The 27,613-nt window shown below is 38.0% G+C and overlaps 1 protein-coding gene across 1 annotated transcript in view; it reads right to left on the reverse strand.

Annotated features, from left to right (window-relative positions):
• Window positions 1–768: 768 nt before the first annotated feature.
• The window catches only part of EPB41L4A (erythrocyte membrane protein band 4.1 like 4A), a 130,543-nt gene continuing 103,698 nt past the window's right edge, over window positions 769–27,613 (reverse strand). Inside the window, exons 15-23 of the mRNA XM_082783368.1 lie at window positions 25,712–25,825; window positions 23,836–23,883; window positions 20,618–20,695; window positions 15,866–15,985; window positions 10,137–10,184; window positions 9,305–9,373; window positions 8,315–8,425; window positions 7,416–7,497; window positions 769–4,892 (exon numbers count right to left, since the gene is read on the reverse strand). Coding sequence (XP_082639494.1) covers window positions 4,770–4,892; window positions 7,416–7,497; window positions 8,315–8,425; window positions 9,305–9,373; window positions 10,137–10,184; window positions 15,866–15,985; window positions 20,618–20,695; window positions 23,836–23,883; window positions 25,712–25,825 — 793 coding nt within the window. The 3' untranslated portion in view covers window positions 769–4,769. The remainder of the gene's footprint in view (window positions 4,893–7,415; window positions 7,498–8,314; window positions 8,426–9,304; window positions 9,374–10,136; window positions 10,185–15,865; window positions 15,986–20,617; window positions 20,696–23,835; window positions 23,884–25,711; window positions 25,826–27,613) is intronic.

The following is a 27,613-nucleotide window of genomic DNA, read 5'->3' on the forward strand; positions in this document are numbered from 1 at the left end:
CAGGGGAGTTGGAATTGGGTGGTCTTGAAGGTCCCTTCCAACCCAAACCATTCTAAAATTAAAGCTGAGAATCAGGACTTTTGAAAGGTGTGCACAGAAAGAAAATTGACATGTTCCGAATTCCTTTTTAACCTAATTTTTGTATACTGTATCCAGTTTCATTAGGGCTAGATCATTTGAGTGAAAACCATTTGAATCAGTGGGTGACTAGTCATATTCTTGAATGTAAATATTGAATGTCTTTCACATGGCAAAGAGGCTTATTTGTAATAAACTTATAAGAAGTAAGTCTACTACATTCTGATGTTAGGAAATAATAAATAATGCTAGCTATTTTTGAGATATTAACATTATGGCAAGTAGGTATGTCATATAAACTGACCGGTTGGGAGAGTAGTGGTTTTCCTCTTACAAAGGGAGACAAATACAGGAGAGAAATTAAAATGAGCGTGTAAAGGGGAGAAAGACCATTTGTCATACTGGCTCTGTATCTGTGTTTGGTTTGACAGCTAGTATAGCCTGTTGGTGCTTTCTGATGATTTTTAGATAAGAAAGGGAGCTGTAATATGGATATGTATTAGAAGTACGAAATCCAGTGCTGACAACTTCCTGGTAACAAGAAAAATAACTAATCTGGAGAAGCTGTATTCTCAAGTGGATTTTAATTGGTACTACACCTGTTTTTACCAGATGGTGCTGTCAAATGAATCCATGTTTCTAAGGTTTTTCTCCTTTGTGTAATGTAAATAAGACACATAGGCAACCATGGTTTGACCTAAAAATTCAAGTTTTACTTGACTTTTTTAAATAACCTGGACACAAGTATTGACACAGCCATCTATCAAACTCATTTTAAAATAAAGCACACAGTTGCTTCATGAATACTTAACATACATTGAGCATATGAATCACATCATTGATACATTTTTGTATGTTGTTTTAAAACATCTTTCTAGAGAGCTTTGAATTAAACAGGCTTTCCCAAAAGAAAATTTGCTGTATATTCAGTTTACTATTCACATTTGTAAAGATGGTTGATTTGGCAACTTAAATGGTAGTAATTTTTTCAGCCAACGACTTCAATACAATGAGCTTTTTTAGAGTATGAGTTGCATTGTTAGGAATATTGACAAGTGCAGTGCAGAAAACAGCAGGTCAAGGCTAGCTCCTAATGAAAGGAACCAGCTAACAACCAGGGGGACCAGTCTGGGATACACAAATATGCTTTTTTTGGTATGAATAGCAAACCCTCTTTACTGTATAAAACACGTGCTTTACAAAGATGTATATGTTGTTGGTGTTGCTAACTAGAAAGAGAGAGAATTCCATAACTTACCTATTTATAGCAATTTCAGAAGTTTCAGAAGAGGTAAATGTAGAGGCACAAAGTTAAAATTGTTGGCCTGAGACCATTTCAGCTGACTAGAAGCAGAATTAGGATGAGAATGTCTCAAATACCAGGCATTTGTCTGTTTTAGGACAGGTCTGCATGACATCCAACCCCAGAGTAAACTTTGCTTGATGTGGTTACATCTCTCCTCTCTTCTGCCCAACTCACCAGCAGGTCCAACTATTTTGACTGGTGAACCATCCGAACTCCATGGCTGGGAACAAAACCGCCTCTAGGTAGTGAAGGCCACAGGAAAGCTAGGAGAAGGTAGGACTGTGGACAGCAGGTGTAGCTCAGAGTTGTAAATGGCCAGCCACTACAGATGCTGCATGCATGTTTTAAGGCTACAAAGCACAGCTGTGCCAAAAGTAAGTGCTTTTGTTGATTGATTTCTTGTAGGTCTCACACAAGACTTATGAGCTTACAAATAAAGGTATCTTTCCTCAAATGACAAAGGAAAAGAAGCCCAAAGGGAAAGGAGGCACATGTATACGGAAGAACTTTCTTTTTCTTTTCTATTAGCTGACAATGATGTCCAAATTTTGCTTTGTTCCAGCACTGACACTAACAGGTCAAGATTAGTCTTGATAAGCCAAGATTGGTCTTATGTTAAGACAAAACTGTGTTGAAGTACTCCAGACTGATCACTAGACATGTTAAAAACTGCTTCCTACAGTCTCATTGGGAATAAGACTGCTAACTCGAAATTCAAGACTGTTTCTGTAAGTTTCTCATTTAAATGTAAAAAAAGTTGGCTTGGTTAGAAAACAACTTTCGTGAATTGAGAATTGAAAACTATCAATAGCAGACTAGATACAAGCCTATTTTCTCATGTGGTGGGATAAATAAAATGCCATAGATATGGCTGATGGTATCCAGCAGTAATACACAAAAGCTTCCAGGCAGATGACAACATACAGAAAACATTGGGTTGGATGTAAACCTTACAAGTAGTTTTCTTCCTGATCAATAAAATTTGAAGATTGGCAAGATACGGACACTATGTACAGACAATGCTCAATAATAACAATGCAAATACTCCTAAAAGTAGCTCTATGTGCCTGTGCCTGAGTAAGGAATCCCCAATAACAGTAATGATTTAGAAAGCAACAAACTACAAGGAAGGGTATCACACTCCAGCTTGAAATACCTTGTTGAACAATAAGGAGTGGCTTTGATTAAGAGACATCATAACTAGTTCTTGTGTGGTTTGTTGTATTTTAGTAGTCTTGCAAGTCTTGCAAAAGATTCTGATGACATAGATTAATCTCTGTTACCACAATCTTTGCCACAGTGTTGGTTTGGTGGTTTTTTTTTGCCTTTTTTTTTTTTCATTTTTTGTTTCGTTTTTTTTTAAACCAGTGCTTGTGAAAAGTCACAGAAGATCCTAAAGAGTCACTTTAAATTGGAACAGTGATAATGAAACCATTCAAGTCAATTTGGAGCACTTTTTAACAGACTTAAAAGCAGCTTGAGCAAATACTTTAAGCTAAGCCCAACAATGTCCTCAGATGACATCTGTAGTACATTCAGAAAATGCAGAACATCCATGAAAACAGCATTTGCACCACAGAGGGGTTCGAAGTGCTTTCCTTTCCTTGCAATTGTTCACTGAAGAAGAAGCACTGTCCGAAGCATGCGTTCAAAGAAACCTATGTCAAGTAAATCTGCCTTCACTGGAATAATACAGCATCTCCCAACCTGCAGGCCAATCTGTGTTGTGATAGCAACATACAGCATGTATGGCTGCCACCCTGGCTAGTAGCACCCCTTTGACCACCTCATATGATTAACGAATTTAGAAATACTGTGGAAAATAAAACACATTATATAAGGTTGTACCTCTCAATTTTCTCAATTTAAATGCTATGCCTCATGTAAAGCATAACTCGGGTGCTATATACTCCAGTTCTCAAATAATATTGCATTTCTGACAGGATTGCAATCCCCTGGCATGGTGTTGCTAGGGGCAGAAGACATGGCATCACTAAAGGTCATAGTGGGATTGAGTTTATGGAGGACAGGTTCAAAAAGGCACACGAACCTCCACTATAGCCATTTCCACTGCTGTTTCAAAAACTATACGGTTTGGGGTTTACACCTAGGAAAAGTTATTTTCAAAACAAAAAGGCCTTGTTTCTTAGTTAGCAAAGCCAGGCAGTCTGTCCACGACTGTGGACAAATGAGAGGCAGAAGAATGGCTTCAGCTATTTGTACAAAGTGACAGGACAGGAGAAGAGCTAGGCATCACTTCAGATATTTAATGTAAGATAATGTGCTCAGTGTGCAGCATCATTAAAAATTACTGTTCCTATTCTGACAGAAAAAAATTGCTATTATCATACCTGAAATACTGCCTTTGTCATTTTTATTATGGTAGAAATGGCTCAGAGAGGAGTAACAGAAGGTATTAGCATTGATTGTTTCATATGAAAAGAGATTAAGGCAGGCTTTGCTAGTCTAGTTTGTTAAAAAAAAAAAAAAAAAAAAAAAAAAAAAGGCTATTTGCTAGCCCTCTTAAATCCTACTCTACAAGTTTTGTTTAACCAGTACTTAAGTGCGTTACTAAACATCCTTAATACAGTGAATCAGTACCTATCCTCCATTTTTTTTCCAGTATGTTTACTATTAAGATGATAGGTGTATTTTTATAGTATGGAATGTTCAGTTAAATAGCCCCTCTACACAAAAGGACATTCTTAATTGAGACTACTTAAAATTGCTGAGTGAAATTAAGTCTGAATAATCTGTGGAACCCTCTGCTACAGGGTGTTCTGACTCTATTATTTTTGAGCTAAAAAACTGGGTTGTGTTGACAACAGTATTAACAACAGCAGCATCTGTTGTGCTAGGCTGAAATACAGTATGTAAGAGCTAGCAGCTCATGTTTCAGGGCACAAGTTGATCACCAGATAGAATTCTAACGATGATTCTTCCCAAATCAGACAGTATTGCACAATTGGCCAAAAATATGACTATTTTGATCCCCTTGAAGCGTCTGATCCTGATCATGTTAGTTAACACTATTTTATATATTTTTTTAAAAAGGCTATTCACTTACAGAGAAGATCATAAACACAGTTTTGCTGTAGATATTTTTTTGCTTATTTTTTGGAAATGTAACTGCTGACCATTCTGTTTTATGAGGACTTTTCTTTTTGGTTATCTAATCAGACAGCTTCTCCTCAATCAGTCACATCACTAGAACAGTGTAGGTGATAAAGGCACTGCTTGGCCTTCCCAGCAAGCAGGCTCCATTTCCAAATGTCCTGAAGAAATTGCCACCACTTCAACTTCAGTTCCTTCTCTTGAACACACATACACAAAAATTTGCGTTTTCCAAAGAATAAAATCCATTCACCATCTTCAGTTACAGCAGTCAAGTCTCTACCTTGAAGCGTGACACCTGTACAGTTTTTATTGTTTTAGTCGTAGGTTTTCCATCGTTAGTGGATAGAAGAGATTTTTCTTCTATTAGGCTATCTTTAGATCCGTTCCGTCTCTGAAGGGAATAAATTAAAATATTCCATGAAAAGGTATAGTTGAATTTAAATAGCATATTTTGATAACTGCTGCTATGACAGCCTTAGGCTAAGGATATGGCAGTTCATATATATACATAAGGGATAGGAAAGTCTCTACATTGGATCAAACAGAACTTTTTTCCCCTCTTGCCTCCTCCTTCCCTTCCCAGCTGCTGCCCCTCTGTGCTATTTGGATTCATATTCCCTATTCAGGAAATGCCGTGACTAATTATTTGGTATTTAGCCAAATACTGCAAACAGCATTCACTAGGCCACTGTTGTCAGGAGTTCTGGGGCAAACGGAAAAGAGAGGTGGTTGCAGACACGGAGCATTGTCACGTTAATTCCTTCCAGGACAATGAATTTAAGCCATGTAGTACTGAATAAGAATGGAAATAAACTGATGTGGATTTTGAACATGATTCAACCACAAAAGTTGCCTATTTCTATAAAGACCATAAATATGCTTAGTCTTAAGTACACCAACTTCCCACTTCCTGCTGGAGCAAGTCCCTGCAGAAATACCACAGATAACTTGTCTTTTTCAATTTCCATCATAAACAGTAATACCTGAAGTTTATTGCTATCAAGGTACAGGTAGTGTGCTAGCTATCCTTATAGTGAAAAAAAACTATTTGCTGTTTTACCATTGTTCTAGCTTTTGTTATTCTAACTGCTTACAAGACAAAATAAGATGTGTTGCTGACTATATTCTGTGCAGTTTTGACACTACACACAGTATCAGCCTATAGTTTGGGCATAGCCGCGTGCCAGATGAATAGACATGAAAATTGGTGTGGGAAGGAGACTTATATTTCACATTATTTTTATTTTATATCTCAGATTACACTTCTTAGATTTCTAAATAACAATTTTGTGTTGGTAAACACTCATTTAACCTGCTGAACACTGATATAGACTCTTCAGAGGACAATTACTCTACTCTGCAGTGGTACAGCCTTACCTTGAGCACTGTGTGCAGTTACAGACACCACAGTATACGTAGGACATAAAACTATTAGAGAGCATCCAAAGGAGGGACACAAAGATGGTAAAGGGTCTGGAGGGGTAGACCCTTCCTGTATGAGGAGCAGCTGAGGTCCCTTGGTTTGCTCAGCCCTGAGCAGAGCAGGCTGAGGGGAGGCCTCATGGCAGCCTGCAGCTCCCTCACGAGGGGAGCGGAGGGGCAGGCGCTGAGCTCTGCTCTCTGGGGACAGCGACAGGACCCGAGGGAACGGCATGGAGCTGGGACAGGGGAGGGTCAGGCTGGGGGTTAGGGAAAGGGTCTGCACCCAGAGGGTGGTCGGGCACTGGGACAGGCTCCCCAGGGTGGTAGTCCTGACACCAAGCCTGACAGAGTTGAAGAAGCATTTGAACAATGCTCTCAGACACAAGGTCTGGGTAGACCTGTGTGGTGCTAGGAGCTGGACTCAATGATCCTTCTAGTACCCCTCCAACTCGGGATATTTTATGGTTATAAGAATTACAAATCGTATTTATTTTTACTGAGCAAGCTATTGCATATATATGACCTCCCATTTCCAGCAATGATAATAAAAATCAAACTTAAATAATAATTTTAAAAAATAGTCTAGAAAGAAGGAAAATTTAGGAATCTACCTACACAACTTCACTCAGGTTTCTAAAACATAGTCTTGAAGTAACAAAGCTTCTCCTATGTACATGGGAATCTTATAGCATTTCTGGAAAAACCTCTTCCAGGTAAAGTAGCAAGTAATTCTCAGAGGAGAATTACTCCTCTGCAGCATGTACCATTCTAACAGTCTGGAAGCTGGGTCAAAATATGTCTGGAATTTTCTCATGCATGTTTTGTTTTCCTTTAGTGTGCTTGTATAACAGAACTGCAAGTGCTTTTTGAGTATCATTTGCTTCTTAAGTTTTGAGTTTAATACAACTATCAAATCTAAGAAATGTTACCATCATTTATGATAAAAGCTAGTGATTATATTTAAAAAGACAAGTCTCCTTTTTAGATTTCAGTATCAAAAACTATTCAGCATTATAAAACAAAGAAAGAACAAACAAACATACAAAAAAGCAATTCTTCAAGCCTAAGCAACCAAGAACATGTCTAAGTGGAGGATAAACAATTATAGTATACCATCGTTAAAACCACATCTTAAGCAAACTTGCATATTTTAAGAAACCGTGAGACTTCATTTTCTCCTGTGGAGGACAGGGTATCATCTTAAGGAAGCAGAAAACTTAAACTGAGAAAAGGTCCTCTAGCAGCAGCAGCAGCTGGTGTCCAGAGGAGCATGTATTACAGAAATCCATATCTTTGGAAATATAAACAAAGTAGTCAGACTGTAAAATGTAAAATTTCCAGTCACACTGCTGCTTAAAAAAAAAAAAAAAAAAAAAAAATCTCAAGTCAGTTTTAATTTTCACTGAAAAACAAAGACCTTATATAAATTAAGCACTAGACACCCTTCTGTCTCCAAAACCAGGAAAATTGTAAAGGATACACAAATACTAACCTGTTGAGTCAATTGGATGCTGGGGCCTTTAGCATCTGAGGATCGTGTAACAGGAAGTGGAGGAACCATATCATTTTTTGCACTGGAATTATGATATTGCAAAGTGAATATTGCTATAATGAAAAAACTGTAAGCAGTCAAAAGAAGAATAATTAAACTGATCCAGAGAGTTGTATAGGCAAAATCTGGAAAGCCTATCACCTAACTTCAGCCATCCAAAAGCTATCATCTTATTATCCATACTCAGTGAGCAGGAGCTTCTTCAGGGCACCTTTTATCCAATCCCTATATCAGGGCCTCTCTCCTCCTGGTCTATAAAAACAGCAGAACTTCATGGAAGGTGAGTCCCATCTCAAATCATGTATGTGCTACACATATCTCAGGATGCCACCTAGCTAGTACTAGTTTCTCAAGCCCCTTGATATAGAGTATAAGTATTTACTTTACAAATCTTTTTTGACTGATCCACACGTTGCAATAGAGGGCTGTACTGGAAACATGTATGTGTTTCATACGTTTGTGTGAAACATACTACTACAGATGGCATCTTGACTCTAATAAGGATGTATGTATTAAGGATTTGGAAAGCAACTCATTTCTTCTCCCTTCAGAAATTTTATGACCTACCACCTAGGAGCAATACAGGCTTATTTTTCTGTGTTTGCTTGTTTTTCCCCTTCCACATGGGTCAAGCAAGCACCCCTCTGTGGCCAAATACACCAGAAATGCTGTTGTAGTTCTTCGAGCCACTTAGGTCTGAAGACCTACTCTTTACAGAGTTGCCTGAATCCTATGGCAGCAAACAATCTGATGTACACCATTTCTAATCTAACCATGAGCTCTGAATAACTTCTGGGCCAGTTTAAAACATTACATTGCTAATAAACCCATTCACGTACTTTACTTCTGACAGAACAGATCTTTCACCATCAGAGCACTGGGACCGCCGATACTGACGGTAACTTCGAGGGGAATGTGAATGCCTAATGCGTATTGGGTCGCCTTGAGTCCTACGAGAGACACAGAATTCATGACAGTAGCTTAATAAATCAGACCTTCAGCATAAAAACATAAATGCAACTGCACACTGAGAGATGCTCCCATTTTTTTTTCATACAGTATAATAGGCAGCTTTTTGCACTGGCTGAATTTAAATGGCTAATGCTTTTCTTTTGAGTCTGTGCTTTGCACTTTAAAAGTTCAAAGGTCACAAACTGGCATGCCCATATGTAAGAATGAAACCATTTAATACAGAATGCATTAATATATGCAGCTTTAACATCAGCCCTTTCTGTTTAGTAGCGTTGTGGAAGCACATTATAATGCAAAGTGTGATCCCATTTCTGTCACAGGCAGCTGCTTGCATTAAGACATGCCATCCCAAATGGGCAATTACCACAGTGAAATAGATGTCTGTTCTTAAGGAAATGGATATGCCCTGGCAGCTACCCATGATAAGCAAGGGAAGAGGGGTAGAACAGGTCAAACAGTGCTTTAGATGGCCAGAACAAAAATTTTAAATGAAAGCAGAAGTTTAAGAAAAAAAATGGACTTGCTTATTTGCATTCAGTTCTCCCTGATTCTGTAGTGCATAACATATAGAACAGACTGATGGGCAGCATAGGGGGATATACTGAACATACAGGCATATGGCAGGTTCATGAGTGTGTAACAAACAGAGAGAGATTAAGATGACTTTTTTTCATAATTGGGAAAGAGAAAATACTAGGTTTTAAAAATAAGAAGTACTCTCACCCAACCCATCCTAGAAAGACATTTGGGGTAAATAAAACCTTGGGATTACATGCAAGCCCACTCACATTTCAGTATAACAAAGTTCATGGTAAAAAGCAGTATATTCAAAAAGAAAAATCCTGACATAAACTCACTCTATTTTAGTGTATGGAATTTCTTTCAATTGCTCCTCAGACAGGCCAGATGGATCCACAAGTTCCTTCCTAGAAAGCGTTAGGCAAAGTAAAAAAAAAAAAAAAAAAAAGTAACAGTAATTCCAACTGCAAAATCATTCTTTTTATTATTATTACATCGGGCTAGAAAGATTTACTGAAACAAGCTATTGTCAGCCCTGAAGCTATCTTGACATCAAAATAGGAAACTTAGCAAGAAACGTGTCTAACTTCACCTTCATCACTTCAACTTCAACTGCATGTCACATCCTGTTCCACCTTCCTCTCAGCTCCCTGCAATCTGATCTTGTAGCTTCACAATACATATGAATATTGTGTATTCTGAATGTCATATATACTTTGGAGTAGTTTATCTTCCCAAGTGGTAGTTTTAGGTGTAATAGAATAGAAGGCCTCATCCTAGAAGTGTATTACAAACAAGTACATTTTGGAAGCCCCAGCTCTCAAATCACAGAATCACAGAATTTCTAGGTTGGAAGAGACCTCAAGATCATCGAGTCCAACCTCTGACCTAACGTTAACAGTCCCCACTAAACCATATCCCTAAGCTCTACATCTAAACGTCTTTTACTGTATTTTTCTTTTTAACTCGTCAGCACGTAATGGTTATCTGCATTCACTGGTCTGCACACGTAGAAGATACTCTTCTACGAGACATTTACACCTGTATAATGTATTGTGGCACACAACCAAATCTGAATGTAATGCCTTGTAGGCACAGTGCGAGGGATGTGATTAACTACATGTGAGGCACTGCAACAGCTACTCAAGACTCTGTGAGGACTATACTCACTGAATATGTTTCCAGAGTTCTTCTTTAGCTTGTACATCTGGGCTTCTCCTACAAATACCAACAGAGAAAGACAAAACTGTGAAAACTGTCATCTGACATATCACTGTTCCATAACCAATTTTAAAAGCACAGCCTATGCAAAAATAATGGTAAGTGTAGTCCACCAGTGACTTCTATTATAAGGATGCTTACCTCAGAAAATGCATTAAATTTCATTGCTTCATTCTAATTGAAAAGTAAATTCTTTTAATGTCCCGTTCCACAAGCCTTCAGCAAGAATATACATAAAATATAAATGACAGAAGAGTTTCTCTTTGCAACTCAAAGCAGTGCTCAGCTAACACTATCTCCTTACCCACCTGAAGACAGCCTGTTCTGGAATAACACTTTTGTAAAAGGCTCTGAGAAATATCCTGTGGCCCACGGAGCCTTTTGTGGGCAGGAAGAGGGACAGAGACACAGCAGTGATCAATCCCTGGCCATCATCCCCAGTGAGTAACAGTAAAGAGGACCTGTTGCTCTGTTGCAGTCACAGTGCAGTCCTTGCTTTCTGGTCATTTTCAAGTAATGTTTCTACTCAGTTTATCTAATGTCATGTTGTCTGGGACAAAAATAAATACATAATAATAACAACAACAACTACTCTTCCTGCCTTCCTCCCCTCAAATATATATTAGCAAGTATTTCATCCATGGACAAATTACTTAGCCAAAACTGTAATTTCTGTGTCGCAGACATGGAGATGTAGCAAAGCAAGACTGGATGGCATGCCTCATATTTTCCATGGAAATATAGAAAATACTGCCTTCAAGTGGGATACCCTTTCTCTTTATTTTTCTAATTCTATTTCATCACAGGATTAGTGTGAAACCCACACTGCTGCTGAAGTTAAACCTGTAATCCACCAAAACCACACAGCATAACAGGTTAAATAAGCACTTTTGCACATTGGCAGGGCCTGGATTTGCATGGAGCAGTCAGATAACCCGTCCACTGGAAATAGATAAATGCAGTCCAGACAGCTAGACTGTCCTACACCATCTGAGATGTGAGAGATTCAATGTCTAAATGAATTCAACATGCATAAATGCTCCCACTGAAGTCACAGTTTCTCATTGATTAAATCTTACATCATCAGATTATAACGTGTGTGTGGTTTTTTTTTCTTTAAATAAAAAAGCCTGTCATAGTCAAAAATACTTTTGGAGTGAAATATTCCAGATTCCAATGAAGATCAAGAAGGAGAGTAGAGTTCTGCCTTCCAGCATCTGCTAAATTGGCTACCCACTGCCCAGTGACAGAGCCATATCAGCAGTAATTCCAAACCGTACACTGTAACTAACAGTTCCACCTTTATTATTATTATATTTTTTTTATTTTTTTTTTTTTATTTCACCAGTACTATGTTTGGCTGATTTCCCAACTTTGAAAATAATGTTCAGAGACATCTTTATTTCAGCATTTTACAGTTGGTGTAAAGGTAGATTACTTAGAGATGGTTATTTTTATCATTATTATTATTTAGGTTATACAGGTGTAGATGTACTGGAAGAAAATAGTTTAATGCTTTATAAATACCAGAGAGAGACAAAATGGTGAGAAACAACTTTACACTTATGATTCCCTAATGGGACTAATACAAACTAGTCCATAACCCTTCTGGGCTTCAAGGAGGGATGGCTGCCCAGGCAGCACTTCACAGCCAAACCCAGACAATTCCCATCCTTGCCGGACCAACCCACTGCCTGTTCTGACTACTGAGGTCCTCATGATGGCAACAGCGACAGCCAGAAGTAGCTTGCAGTCTGATTTTTATTATCATTCAGAGGTTTTTGTAGCATCATGTGCTCATATTTATTACAACGTATTATTTCATTTTCTCAGGCTTTCATGTCTCCCATGCCTCCCTTCTCCCTTCCTGTTTTCCCTGTTTCTTGTGTTTCTTTCTCCTTCTCACACTAGTCCACATTGTTTTTAACTCCCTAATGCAGTAGCTTGGTATGCAGTGGCTTTTAATAGCCGTTTTCACCCCTCAGTTTTTAATTGATTCCTCCTTCCCTGCAACCCTCTGCTCACAAATTAGCAGCTGCAAACTCTGTATTCACCCTGGGGCTGGGAAGATAGGCATCCTCTTCTGTGACTGAATAATCAGGCAGGGGGGGATGTGAAAGCTCCCTGAAAAATGCCAGCTTCTCCAGGGAGGCTTTGTCATGCTTACAAGCTTCAGTTTGCCTGAGGAAGCAAAGCCTCAAGGTCACTCCCCAAACCCAGGACTCCCACTACAGCAGGGCATTGTGCACACCACTAACCCATCTGATCATGGAAATACAACTGTTCAGGATGCAGCCGTAGGTCTCACAGTATCACCAAACATCATATAAAACCTCACCAGCACTAAGAATTAATAATCTGTGGAGCTGTGTGGGAAGTGAATGGTTAAATAAGAAGTCACCTTCAGTTCTACATTCTCTAGGAACTGTGCCTCCTGCAGCCAGGTCTGGGTGTTTAACTCTGTTATCTCCACCATCTCTCCCTCCTCCTCTTCCTTCTACCCCACAACAACACTAATGAGGAAGCCTCTGCTGTAAAATACTGGTAGCTTCAAATACGGCATCCCATGAAGAAAAAGAAAAAAAGTACAAAGGAAAATAACTAAACACAATCATTCCTCAAGTAAATGCTTTTAGGTATTCTCATCATAACATTATTTATTTTCCACCTGCTTACGAAGTGTTACAACACTAGGATAACCTCACAGCATTTATCTGAGTTAACTCCCAATGAAAGAATATTCAGAAATATGATGCAGGTCAAGTATCTAAATGGAAGCATTTTTCTGTGAAAGGTTTTTTCCTGCTTCCTGTGAAGGCAGCAGGATCATTATTACTCCAAAATGAAGAAAAGCCTATAAAAAGAGTAGTCTTGCTAGGGTGTAATGTAGGTATTGTGAATATTGCATTGGAAATTCAAGTTTGTATAGCACTTAATAAGCCTGTGACATTCAACCCAGACCACAATCCCTCTTTCATGTTGTTTCACCTTTTCTATTACGAATTGTTTGAGAACTTATGGCTCAGGAACACAACATATACACAGATTGTCCTAGTGCAGTACCCGAATCACGTTTCAAACACACAATGGCTTCTGGACAGTTTCTAATTTTTTACTAATCAAATTCTCTAATGTGCAAGATACCTATTGGGAATTCCTGGCAAGTGGTGAGTCTCTGTTTTTTTGTTGTTGTTGTTGTTTGTTTTGTTTTTTTCTTATTCTGTTTTTACAAGCTCAAACAACCCTACATGTTAATAAGGTCTATATTATTTTGTGTGTCTGCATCTGCACCCTTATTAATATTTCAGTTTGATTCACAAATGGTAAATTTAAATAGCCACGGAATTTTAATGGCCATTCTTCTTAATTAAAAAAGCCCTTTGGCTACACAGATGTTTTACGTGAACTCTTGAAAATAAACCCTGTAGAACTAGAATTGGGAGCTCTCTCTATCTGCTGATTCTTTTACAAGAAAGAAAGGTCAAATTCTTGTCAACTACTTTTATTCCTGAGACCAAGGAGACACCAACCCCCGCCATCAACAATGATTAATATTGCTCATAATCAAAAAAATGAAATGCAGTGCACCAAAAACAATAAAAATATTTCAGCCATTACTTCACACTTCCAAAATGAATCTCTAGTTATCCTGAATGTAATAAGGAACTTGATGTGAAAGACTTATTTGTATTATTAAAATGAAGGTTTTCTAGCAGTTGTTAAACGTGCAGATTGAAGTGACCATATGACCAGATTTAAAAATAAAAATACCCATACCCTACACTCTAAGAAATCAGTTGTTTCCCTTGCCTCTGACCTGCATCCAGTCATGTAAGCAAGCAGCTAAGCCAAATTAAATTAAATAACTGCTCTTATAACCTAATGCAGCTAAGGCTTATCCATCTTATTTGATTTGGCCATTCAAACAGTTAAAGGCCTTTTACTAAACTTTTATAAAAGCCCTTTTAAAAAGAATTCTCTTTTTACTTTTTCAGCTCATATTTTCACACATTAAATATCTATTAATTATCTATGCCATACTTCGGGGTTTGGGCTTGTTTGCGTTTTTGTTTTTTGTTTTTAACGGAAGAATGAGATAAAAGCGAAGAATATAATCATCATCAACAAAACAAGTGAGGAATCATCCAAAATCTTCAGGACGTTCCCCTTTCTTTGTGTTCTCTAGGACCTTCCTTTTCTTTGTAAAATAACATGTGTTTAGAGTTTTTGCTAACAGTAATTTAAATTAAATATAACCCAGAATGTCACCGTGCTTGAAAATAAAACTCATTTCATAACCGTAGTTAGCCACAAGAGGGAGCCTGTGCTGTCCAACAGATGACATTTACTTGGTACAACATAAAAAAGAAAAGTCAGTTATAAATTTAATCTAGCCATTATTAACTGAGTGCATTTCCCAGTTTACAGCACTTTATACATAGTAAAATAAATAAATAAATAAATAAATAAAAATCAAAATTGATCACCTGTATTTATTTTGTGGTGGCCATACAAGAGAGTTTTAATATTCCTGATTTTTAGTAATACATGATTGTATAATTGCATCTAATAACATTTTACTTTTGTGCATGTGAAAGTGAACAAGTCTGTACAAAACCAGTTAAAGCATAAATTCCAACATTTGGAATTTTAATGGTAAATCATCTTTCTCATAAAAATATGAAAACTGTAAGCTATGAAATGAGATAGAAGTGAGTTTCAGCACCATGGGTAACTGAGAACACAGCTGAAGGAGATTTTAATACCAGAAACTTCAGTCCAGGTTACAGCTTCAGTAGGTAAGAATGAAATAGTCCATTAAGGGACTATACAGGTTCTGTTGGTCCAGTCTTCACATGAAATAAAAAGTTAAGACATTAAAGGGAAGTATCTACCTAAGTGTGTTATAGAAGTCACCTGTCATGCCATCAGCATCAGAGCTCGGCAGTTCATATATTTTAGCCAGGCAGTGAAGATGGGGACAGAGTTTCAAAAATTGCTCCCTCTTGCCTTGTCTCCCAACACCTCCCTCCCAGCTGTTCTCCTTGCCCTGCCCTCCCAACACATGCCATTAAAAACGCATTAAAATAAGCCAATATCTTCATCAGTTTGATAGAAATTATTTTACAAGCTGACAACTTTGACATGTCAAAACCAGCCTTCAGCAGGGCAGCCTAGCAGCCTAGCTCCATCATTGAAGTATGCTCTCGGGATGCAATAAAATCACCAGCTGATAGGTACTAATGATAATTTGACATGGAGACATCAGTAGTTGGTCTCACCTGGAACAATCCTGCAGACTCTGTATTGATTTAAGATGCATAAACACACTTCACAAGAATTCCTGCACCCATCATATAAATCTGAATGGTTTCCCAGAAACAGGAATCACTGCCCTCGTTACGCAGCTAAAACCACCCAGGACTTCATCCAAGGTAATGGAGTGAGTTACAGTTACAGACTGAGTAGGTGTGATACAAAGCCCCTACTCATACCTTGCAAATTAAATCACTATGGTAAGGGAATTAGACCTCAAAGACTAATCTGCTAATTTAAGGATATCAGACGTGAAGGTTGCTGCTCCTCAGCAGCTATGAGCAATAACCATGCTGGAGATATTCCTCCTACTTTTAACATGCCACAGCAGGCTTAATTTTCATGTCAAAGTGGGTACATACGATCGAGATCTGTGCCTGGATCGCCGGTAGTTCGGATCTGCCTGGTTTTTCTCCTTTTGTCGACGAAGCACAGCTTCCCACTGAGGAGCTGAGTCAACCATGTCATTCTCTTGCCGTAATCTGCAAAAGAAGTACCAGTTTAGTCTGAGGTCTCCAAGACAGGATGCTCAGAGGAAGAGATTAAGTACATATTTATTTTTTTTTATTTCATCAGAAATCCAGCCACTGCAATGGAAAATTTTTTATTTTTATCTTGCTTAATTTTAATTCATGTTCCCAAAGTACATAAAATGCAAGAACCCATGTAAATGAAAACTCACTGATTTGCTACCTAGAAACAGCTTAAGTGAAAGAATGAACAATCTAAGCCATCAAAAACATGCCTACAACTTGAATTCAACCTGTCTTCCCAGCCCAGAATTTAAACTTTATTTGAATTCAAAATTCAACAAGGATTTAAACACATTCCTGGAAAATACTGCTGCAAGAGTAGGTTACCTGACAGGACAGTATGACTGGCATACTGAAGAAACCAGAGAAGTTTAACAATAACGACAACAGGAAGACAACAGGTAGAACAAACAAACCATCAGATATGAGTTAATTACCTGGTGGAGACAATGCAAAGTGTGCTGTTGTTGTTGCTCTTCAGTACATAGGTACCTTTCTAGTTGAATTTTGAATAGTATCAGGCTGAACTGGCTAAGCAGGCTGGTGCTTTTCCTTTAATCTGATCTTCTCTCACATGCATAAAGAGTTTTGAGCTACATTCCCAACTACTGTAGCACCACAACTCTACTAAATGGCACCAACCATCTGGGGTAGATGACAATATCAGGTTTTGATTTCTAAGCAGGTCTTTTTAAACCTGTAATCTGGTGGCATGGATTAACATAAGCATCTAAGGTTTTTGTAGAAGAACTCACACATCAACAAGTAATGAATTGTGATTTTCATCCTGAATAATCCAATTTGTGGAGACAGCAATCATCTCACATGGTATAAACAGTATCAACTACTTCACACATACGGCTGTTGCTTAAAAAGTACCACTGTATCACAGAACTCTGTTAGATGGAGATACAAGGCAATAAGGTTTTAATTTTGCAGCTGCAAAAAAAGGTACTATGCTTACGTTTAACTATACAAAGGATGACCAAGGTAACACAGCATCTACATAGAATACATTATTTAGATTAAATGATCAAATCATAATTATTGAGGGGCAGAATCTTTAACACTCTAACAACAGAATTGACAACCCATATAAAACTGTAAAGAAATTTAACTCAAAATCTAATTTTCTATTTCAAAGTTCTTTTGATAGAAAAACATTGCCCTTGTACTCCAATTCCATTACAAGTTCCCATTTATTTTTTCACATTTTGCTCCCACATAGTAACAAATTGATCCATGCCTTACAAAAACAAAATTGTTCTCACTGGCATGTGAAATAAATTGACTTAAGATCAATGGCTATCACAGTGACAAACTGGGTATTGTCTGCAGAAAGACTGTATGTGATGGTAAAATGGAAAGCTAGAAGACTATTGTCACTCATCTATTGATGTGGAGATGTTTTCTCCCCTTTTCAAGGTAATATGAAAACAAGCTATGTTTACCCAATGATAAATTCCCTTAGTTCTTAAGCCAAGCAACTTGACTCCTGAAATTACATTCAAATTATTTCAGCATATAATTATCATTTATGGTCAGTGTACAATAATGACTGGCTTGTTGGCAATGTGAAGGTGAAAGGCAGTCTTGGCTGCAGTGACCATGAGATGGTGGCATTCAGGATCTTGATGTTGGGAGGAGGGCAAAAAGCAAGATCACAATAGCATAATTCAAGAGAGCAGACTTTGCTCTCAAGAGAGCAGATCTTTGCTTCAAAGATCTGGTTGGAAGAGTACTGTAGGATAAGGCCCTGAAAGGAAAAAGGGCCCAAGGAAGCTGATTTGTCTTCAATGATCACCTCATCCAAGTTCAAGAGAAGCCCATTCCAGTGAATAGGAAGTCAGGAAAAATGCCAGGTCTGTGTGAATGAACAAGGAGCTCCTGTCGAAAACTCACATACAAAAAGGAAGCATAGAGATTGGAAGCAGGGACAGGTAATCTGGGAGGAATGCAGAGACACTATCTGGTCTGATAATCCATTCCCACCTTTCCTGTAGGCCCCCTTTAAGTATTGGAAGGCCATTTTAAAGTCTCCCCAGAGCCTTCTCTTTTCCAGGCTGAACAGCCCCAACTCTGTCAGCCTGTATTCATAGGAGAGGTGCTCCAGTCATTGCAACCTGCTCTAGGTGTCTGCTTGAGCAAGGGGGTCAAACCAGATAACCTCTGGAGGTCCCTGCCAGCCTCAGCCCTTCTGTGATTCTGTGATCTTAATGTAACAGATCTTCTAAGTTTAGTCAAGCAGAATACTATACTTCAGTACATCTTGTTTACTAGTATAACATATTTATATCCACAAAATAAATTGTGACCATAGCATTTGAAAAAGACGTATTTCTTCTGTGACAAAAATACACTCATCATAGGTTCTTCATCATAATGTAAATACTTCCTTAGCATAAAACATTCATATGCTGGAGTGAAACCTCAAAGACTGATTGAGATTGAGTAACAAATTTCCCCCTAATCTTTTTCTACTGTTTTACCTTTAATAGGTCTCACCTGCAGTTCCATTTTTCTGTGAAAATTTGTTTTCATCCGATAAAAAGTTCAGTGATCTCTTCCCATGTGAACAATATATTCTACTCTTCTACGATCAGAATCAGATTCTTTTGGATAACACGAGTATTCAGTCATTTTATTCCAATACAACTCTAAAATTTTGTGTTAGCTTTTGCCAGGAAGCCAGTTATGATAATTGGAAATAAATTAGTATTAATCCATGCAAGAGATAAAATTGAGTAACAGTACTTGGGAGCCTCACTGTATTGTCCCATTTAATCTTGTTAGGGCTGGCTCACCACTGCTGACCGGAAAGTCATTCAGTGTCTGTGCCCTTTCAGCTTATTATATTCCTGCTTTGGCTGCTAACAAAATGCAGGAATTCATTATACCGGTGGTTTTCCTGTACCTGCTGACAGGAAACAAGTATCAGAACTTCCGCTTATTTAAGTGCTTGTTGACTTTAGCACTGATGACTTTTGATCTGATTGGATTTCAAGTGACCACCAAAGAGCAAGATGTGATACAGCATTAATATTTTAAATGTATCTTACATTTCTGAGATTGTAAATAAAATAAAATAAAATAAAATAAAATAAAATAAAATAAAATAAAATAAAATAAAAATACATGTCCATCTACACAAATGATTATTCTCTTTAATTGTAAGATTTTTTTTCACAAACAGACGAAAGGTTGGTAAAGGCCCATTTATTCTTCAGAAAACAATAAGCACTACTAAATCCTTCCAATAATTCAATCTTTATAATGCAGAAAGCTCTTAAAAACATTTTTGTGGTCAGTCTCTAATTTCCTTTACTTGCTTGTGAAACTCCTAGAGCAAGAAGTTTCACAGGAGAAAAAAGCTGACAAGTGTGTTCTATGAGAAATGAATGCAAAATACTATTTACCTACCGATCACTGAAAATATGCTCAGCATTTCATTCAAACCTCAAAGCTCAGCTGGAAAACAAAACTTCCATACACACTAGTTTACTGTTAGCTGAGTGTCAATGCTCTGATTTAAGCCAAAGAAATCTCAAGGCTCAGCTATTCTTTATATCAGTCCATTCCAGTGTCTTTGATTTTACAGAACCCCTGTAACTATTGGAAGTTATGCTTAAAATACATATTTCTGAAGGACTGTTTCAACATATCTAGCACGTAATTATTTCTAAGAGCTTCTGATCATCTGAAATATCTGAAACATCTGAAAATAATTTATCATTCATAGTATTGCAGGTGAAACAGTGGGGAACTATGGCAGCCCATGCAGACAGCTATTTAGAAAACTTGCCTATTAAATGATTCCTCTTTTGTCCAGTTAGAGTTCTCTTATGCATTATGAAGAAGTTATATGTGTATTTTTAAAATAAGTTTTTGCTTATCTGAGTAACACTCCGAAGCTGTTATCACAAGTGCAACATAAATATGGCTCTTTAAAAAAGATTTTTTTCCTAAAATAAATCACTTGTTATACCAACTTCTTACCAGCAACAAGAAAAACAGAACATAAAAAACAAAACTTGCTAGCATCACTTAATATAAACTGCTGTTAATGGCACTGTACACATTTTGAGTTCAGGCCCACACTTTGCATTTTAGAAAATAAAAATATTTACACAATTAAATGTATGCATTTAAAAACAACACAAAGTTTCTGATCCATTAAAAACTATTTTGTCGATTTGCCTCAAAAGCATATTTTCTGCTAAAAATCTGCATTTGAAATTTTTCAGGTGTTAACGTACATACTGTGAAAATCATATCATTGCCATTATCCACTTTATGTGCATTAATATTGCAAGCCTTTTATAAATACGTCCAGTATTTGATTTTGCTGTTCATTAATGAGAACTTGCCAAGCATCAGGAGAATGTAGATTTGTTACATATACTTATAGTGTATATGTGATTTGGCAACTCTCTTTCTTTTTATTTGAGCAAGAACCTTAAGCTGCCTCAGGAGAACAGTATATGTGTAAAGGATTCTTTTTTTATTGGGGTTATCTCAGGAAAGTCCATTTTCCATTTGTTTGTGTTAAATGTTTCTCTCTCTAAATTATACAATGGTCACCTGTTTCTCTTCTTCCGATGTTCTCTGTTGGAATTTTCTGATTCACTGCCACTACTGGTGTTACAACGAGATCGCGATCTGGAGAGGAGAAAAGCAAGATTTAAAGATCAATTTATCTACTGACATGTCAGAAGCACAACGTTCTCAACAAGGAATGGACAACACTGAAAAGATTATTAGGAAAATTAGAATTACAGGAGCCTACAGGGCTTGTCTACACCTGAGAGTCATAGTATCTTTTTCTTATTAATTGATCAGAAATAACTGCTTCAAAGATAGTGCACCCAGAGTGCAGTGACAGGTGAGTGTTCCTTTCCTTTCAAATCATTGCACTGTATTTTTAAGAATTATTTTATCTCTCAGTATTCTTTGGGTATATGCCACAGTAAAATGTTTCTTTGAGGTATAGAATGTTTTGCCTTTGAACTGTATGTATAATGGTCCATTTCTTATTCCCTATTGTGAGACTCCTGACAGAAATTTACACAGCCATTCTGATTTTGCAGGCAAACAAAATGTTCACAGGATCTGTCTTTTTCTATTCACATCTAACTTCTAATAAGCTCAAATCATTTTCTGAGTGTTTGGTGGTCTGGGTGAAACACCACTAACAATGAGTTTCTTGCAGATCTTTACAGATACTGAAAGGCTGAAGTGCACAGAGTGGCTGGTGTTGGTATCGGCACAGTTTTGAGATGACCCCAGGCACAGCTACAAAGGTGGTGCATCATGTGAGGAAAAAAGAACTATAGCAGTTACTTCTGTATTACCGCTGACTGTGGAGCTTCAAATGGTAAGGTGACATTTATGGCTCTGATTATTTACTACTGAAAAAGACTGGTGGAACAGGCTGAAACAAAAGTAGACAGGTAAGACTGAGAGCTGAGCTTCAAGAAGAAAATGGGGATGCACCTTCCTACAGGCAAGCTCCTCTCAGGACTGAGAAGTGCTCGGCGCCTGCTACCTGAAACTTTTACATCGCTGATTACCACTGATCAAGATTTTGGAGCAGACAAACCAGCTGTCAGGGCCTTGGTCCTAGAAACTAGGACTCTATTACGATACCACTGGGCTTGGTCCTAAAACTGGCACTCTCATCAAAACCTTTGGACCATTGTTTAGTGTCCTGTTGCTCTCAGCCTCTCAAGAAAGACACGTTTCTCTGTGATATTAAAAGGAAAAGTTTACCAATATTAATGCAGAAAAACGTTACCCTGAAGGAAGGAAAGATTAAAAGACAGTATCCAAAAGATACCAGCTCAAGCACATTCAGACACTTCAGAGAGCAACACATGCACTAGAACTGCAGCAGACCTTATGTATCTCTTTTGTTCCCCTCCAAATAACCCCAAATTTTATCAGATATCATATAGCATCTAATCTTGACTCTCAACATCAACATGAGAGCAATACTTTAAAAAAAAAAAAAAAAAAAAAAAAAACGGTGTTCCATCAGGGCAACACCGTTCTTCCACATTTCAAGTATTTCCCCGCTCTGATTTAAACAATTTATCCTAAAAAGTTCAAAAAAAAAAAAAAAGAAAAAAAAAAAAGCGTAGCAGGAGAATTTTAAGTTTTAAAACACCCTATTTGTTCAAAATCAAGATAAATATTTCTCTAGCTTTTCAGGAATGAAAATCTGATCCACCTTTTGGGTACTACACATCAAATTACCTTGTGTCCCTGTCAAGAAAGCACTTACAGAGAGACAGGAGGACTGCTGAGCTGCCAGCTGAGTTGCACCTTGTTCATGCTAGCTGTCAGAACACTATCTTTCACTGCATATCAGCTTTTACTGAAGTGAATAAAATACTTTTTTTTAATGATGATTTACTAAGTCAGGTGCAGGAACACAAGATACTCTTGATCTTTAACAATTACAAAGGAAGTTTCATGATTTTTCTCATGGTCAAATAACATATTTGATATTTTTAGGGTGGCATACATACATGGTCTGACACGTAGATCAAGAAAGAAGGAATAATCAGTTATGCAAGAGAGGCAGAACATACACAGCCCAGCAGGGGACTTAGGGGTAGGATTGTTATTTCAGAGAAACAATTGACAGAGAGGGCTCATGTTCCGTTGCAGTCTTTTTTTCTGATTAAAATGTGAGGAGGGTAGTCAAACCGTGAGAAAGTTGAGAGTCTATTCCTATATACATGTACAATAACAAATTTGTACATTTGTCGTGTACAGCCTTCAGGAAGAGGTCCCTTCTGAGTACTGGGGTTCCCACCTGAGATGCCAACTAAATACTTTCTGCTTTATGTTCTGGACCTCCACCATGGGTGTATCACTGACAAACTGAAATGGTTACATCCTTTCAAAAAATAATCTGTTATCTCAGGTGCGAAGTACATGAGCTCTTTCCCTGACTTCCTGTGATTGTCCCTGAGATGTTTGTGTCTCTGCCAGAGCTCCTTTCCCATGCTGGAGTGGTGAATCAGATCCTGGGAGTGCCTCCTCTCTTTCGCAGTCTTCAAGAGACTCAGACATCAAAATGAACTGCACTGGGTCCCTTTTCCAACAGCCAGGACAGGAACGTAGGAGCAAGGAGAAGCACAGCACAGAATCAAAGCAGGCAGATATGGTACTGGAGAACTTCAGATGCAAAATATCTGACCAAAGCTGAAGTTGTAGAAGGGCAGGTATGAATTTGCACCAGCATTCTAATTGGAAGTGTGACATCCAGACACAATTGCACAGAAAAAGAAGTGAAGCTTAACAAAGAAATTCAGCAAAAATGTGTAAGACACACTGAGAAGACTATGAAGTTTAAGCGGAAGGGATATGCCTCTGTACCCACTTTTTGCAGGGCAATTAATCTCAAATGACAATACACATGCTTTCAAAACAGATGAATTAAGTGGACTGGGAGGCTAGAGAACTCAAAACAAAAACTGCAGATGCAAAATCCAAGAGTTCAGATTTCTGGAATTGACTTTCAAGCTGCAGACAAGCCTTTACTAAAGTTCCACAAACTATTTCTATTATGGTAAGAAGTAATAATGTGCAAGGTAGCTTGTAGGGATCTGTGCTGTGATTAAGTTATGTTACAGAGCATTGGAAAGAAAAATGTAAATGAATGGAACACAATAAGCATTTTAAATGTTCAAGAGGACAGAGGACAATGAAGGAAGGGAGGCTTTACAGAGAACTAAAATATGATTAGTAATTTGCTATCATTTCATAACTGCTATAGTTTATATATTTACCTTCTCCTTTGCTTTAACTCTGAATCTTCACCACAGTTTTGGGTTTTCCTGTAATATTAAGGAAGTTTCAGTGAAAAACCACTGGGTCACTTAACATGAATACACAAAAGTTCCCATCTTTAGTATGGCATAGGATGTGCTTGTTTTAAACTTTTCAGGGCAACTCTACAGTAAGTTTAAAAGGTATGATCCCATTCAAGCTCCCATTACAAAAGCCTGACTTGCAAGGTTGAGCACGGTAAACTGGCCTTTAGAGTTTCCTACTGTTTCCAGCATAGCAAATCCTGCTGTTTTCCTCTTAATTCCAGTCAAGAGAGCATAAACAACACAGCTATTGTTATTAAACAGATGAAAAAGGAAAGTGCATGAATAAAACCAAGATTCAGGAAGACATAATTAGGTTAGAATCTACCCACTATTGTCAGTCTTGACAGTCTCACATATGAGATAAGACTTTTAAAAACATTTTGGTGGAGTGGTAGCCCAAGAGAAAACTTGTTATTGGCATGACCGCCTGTCTACTTATTAGATAAACCAACTTGAAATCCCAGATGATAAACTCAAGATGGTTCTGCACATCACTATTACTTTGTTTTTACAGAACCCAACAAGTCCTCCTAACAACTAAGCTATGAATGAATCAGAAAATCCATCTCAGGAAACACACTGCTGTCAACACTTACAGGGGCTGAGAAAATCAACATAGCTCTGTTGACTTAAAGAGAGCTACACTGATTTACTTTAACTCAGGCACAAGCTCACTAAGCATACACGATGGGTGAGTTTCTTCACTGTTCTTCTAGACAGCAACTGGCAGATAAAAAGTTTGGAGCAGCTCAGAAACCTGGCAGATATAAAAGCTCCTCATCTATCTAGAAGATTTCCTTAAAGATACAGCTGTGTCTTCAAAGACCCTTGTGCAAACCCTGGCTTTGAAAGTCAAACAGTGAATTGCATCAGAGATGTCAGAAAGAAATGTAGCTCCAGGGTGCTGGCTCGTAAGACAATCCTGGATGACTGTGAATACAACACCATAGCTATGCTTGTCTATACTCTGCAGCTGACCAGGGTACCTTAGCTAGCTTAGGTGATGAAAGCAGCCTCTCAGCAGGACCAATCACACAGGTAACATGTAGTCTGTCAAAACTATCACTTCATAATGTGAGCTGTCATTGATTCATGTTTTGGACAGACTCCAGGACAGAAAGCACAATATCTCCATCCATTTTATTTCACTTTTCTAAGTTACTCTGTTCAGCACACACCCATTAAAACACATTAAGCAACTCATAGTTACATTTCTACTTGTATGCTCTCTAATGTAAAGTAATTTGGTATCCCCTCCCATGTCAGGGGGTTGGAAATAGATGATCTTTAAGGTCCCTTCCAACCCAAACAACTCTGTGATTCTGCAATTCTATGATTCTAATTCACATATGGGACTGTTAAAACCAGCTTAATGGCTCATTCATTTAATCTTTGTTGCATTTATAGAAAAGAAATATACCTAAAATACTGCTCTGTAACAGAAGCTTATTGTTGGGCAAGCAAGATCCATCAATCCCTTTCTTTACAAAGAGAAAGGGAAAAATTGCTACAGAAACTGAAAGGATCATGCAAGTGCAAATTGAGTAATTTCTTGTATTTTCAACATCATTTTCCTGGTATGCAGAACAGCAGGCAAGCAAAAATCTTGATGAAAGATTCCTTTTCAAAAGCAAATCCTATATTATTGCTCAGTTTTCTTTTGCAGTAATGATGGGCCCCTAGAGTACCCCTTTTCCCAGGACCCAGGAGCCTTTACTGAACATGGAGTGTGCAAGAACACAAGCTTTCTGTGATCTAAACTAACAGTGAGCAGCCTCAGGGCTCTTACCTCCTCCTGACTGGCTGCCCAGACTCATTCTCGCTGCCACCTGATGGGTTCCGTCGCCGAGAGTAAGGAAACTTTGGTGATTTATTGCGGTCACTGGGGGAATTGTACAGCCCACTAGAGTTAAAAATGAAAAGCAAACAATTGACTTCTAAACTTCCAGGAGAGTTAAGACAGCTATCCCAGATTCTGTCTACAAAAATAACGAGAAGGCTCATGCTCACATACCTGCATTCAGCTATATATGTATGTGCAAGACAGTGTGTGTGCGCGCATTTGTGCATGCTATGTAAATACAGATAGTACTGCTTTCCAGGAATAAGTATTTTACACTGAACACTGAAAACAGAGAACAAGGACTACAGAGCATTGCGAAGGTAACAGCTCTAAGCTTACAAAATGTGGAACCAAGCATATATATGTTCTTTTAGCATAATAAAATTTTACTGCTTTAGGATGACTTATACAACCCAGAGCTAGGCATTCAAATGCACCTGTATTCTTTTCTATGGGTGTAAGTCCTAAAACAATTTCCATATCCCAGAATACATCTTCACTACAGAGCTAGCAGTCTGGAGTGTGAATTTTAGCTCCAGCTTTCTGCTGTTCATCCACACAAGCTTCTGCCACTGTTTTGGAGGTGTCTCAAGCTTCATGTTGCCTGAAGTAGCCTGGATGGGACCCAAGGCTGTTATAATGTTAGAAGTAGGCTGCACTGTGGTTCTCAAATTCCTGTATGGATTATTCTGTTGTGCCTTTCTACAGAAATGTAAGAAACACTTCCCACAGCGTAACAGAGTTTGCGATGGTTTATGCTACTATAAGGTGGTCCATTGATGCAGTAGCAGTTCCAGAACTTTTTGAACAGCTATGCTAAACTCAGCAATACATTTTTACTCATGATTAAGATGATACTTAGCTCTTTTTCAGGACAGCTATCTGATAAATATGGTATTCTCAAAAAATCCCAGCTAAAGGTATTTCTTCCTGCTTTCCTAAAACCCTCCTTCTGCATACTGCTGATTACAATGCTGCTCTGTACAGTTAAAAAGTTGACAATTCATCTCAATAAGAATGAATTTCAAAGTGGAAAATTATTACTAGCAGCTGCAAAAATCTTTGTGCAATATGCAATACGTGCAGCCTGCTTACGTGTCTAAAACTGCGTAGTTCTTTACAACAGATGGACTTGTAAAAACTCAGTCCTATCATTCTTTGTCTCTTAGGAGTCAAAGCTCCTTCTATCTTGGGAACAATTTAAACTATGAAGCTATACTGTGACAAGCTGACATTAGTTCTTCTTTAAACACCACAAACATCTATCCTAGCAACAAAATATTTGCACACTGCTTTGTCCTTACTCTGAAAACTCAGTGTTTGCAGTAGGACCAGAGGCCCCAAAAGATGCACCATGTATAGATCTGAACATCACATGAAAACAGGACTGTACAGGATTACACCAATGTAAAACCTAGTTCAGTGGCCTGTTTCCAACTGTGGCCGTAAGCAACCACTTACACAAAGCAAGAAGTTTAATACGTAAGGCAGATCCCTGGTGCTCTCTCAGTACTGCACTATTCCCAGTTTAGGGTACTGACTGAGCCAGACGTTATACCTCTGTCTTCAGCTCTCCCAGGAACCTGTTAACTTTTGCCATTTCTTGCAAAGGAGCACCACAGGTCTCCTACTCACAGGAAGTGATTACTGTCTTCCTTCTCTTGGTGCATTTAAATCACCTTCAGCCAGCTTCACCTAAAGATCCTAAGATCTTACACTGGAAAAATACAATCCCAATCTCTATCCCCTTCCTCTGTACTACTCATGATTTTCTAGATCTCTAGCACAACCCCTGAAATGATCTCTTTTCCAGGCTGAGTAATTCTGGTGTATGTAGTTGCTCCTAGT

The sequence above is a fragment of the Aythya marila genome, assembly GCF_965140915.1.
Source record: "Aythya marila genome assembly, chromosome: Z".
In the NCBI taxonomy this organism is placed as follows: Eukaryota; Metazoa; Chordata; class Aves; order Anseriformes; family Anatidae; genus Aythya; species Aythya marila.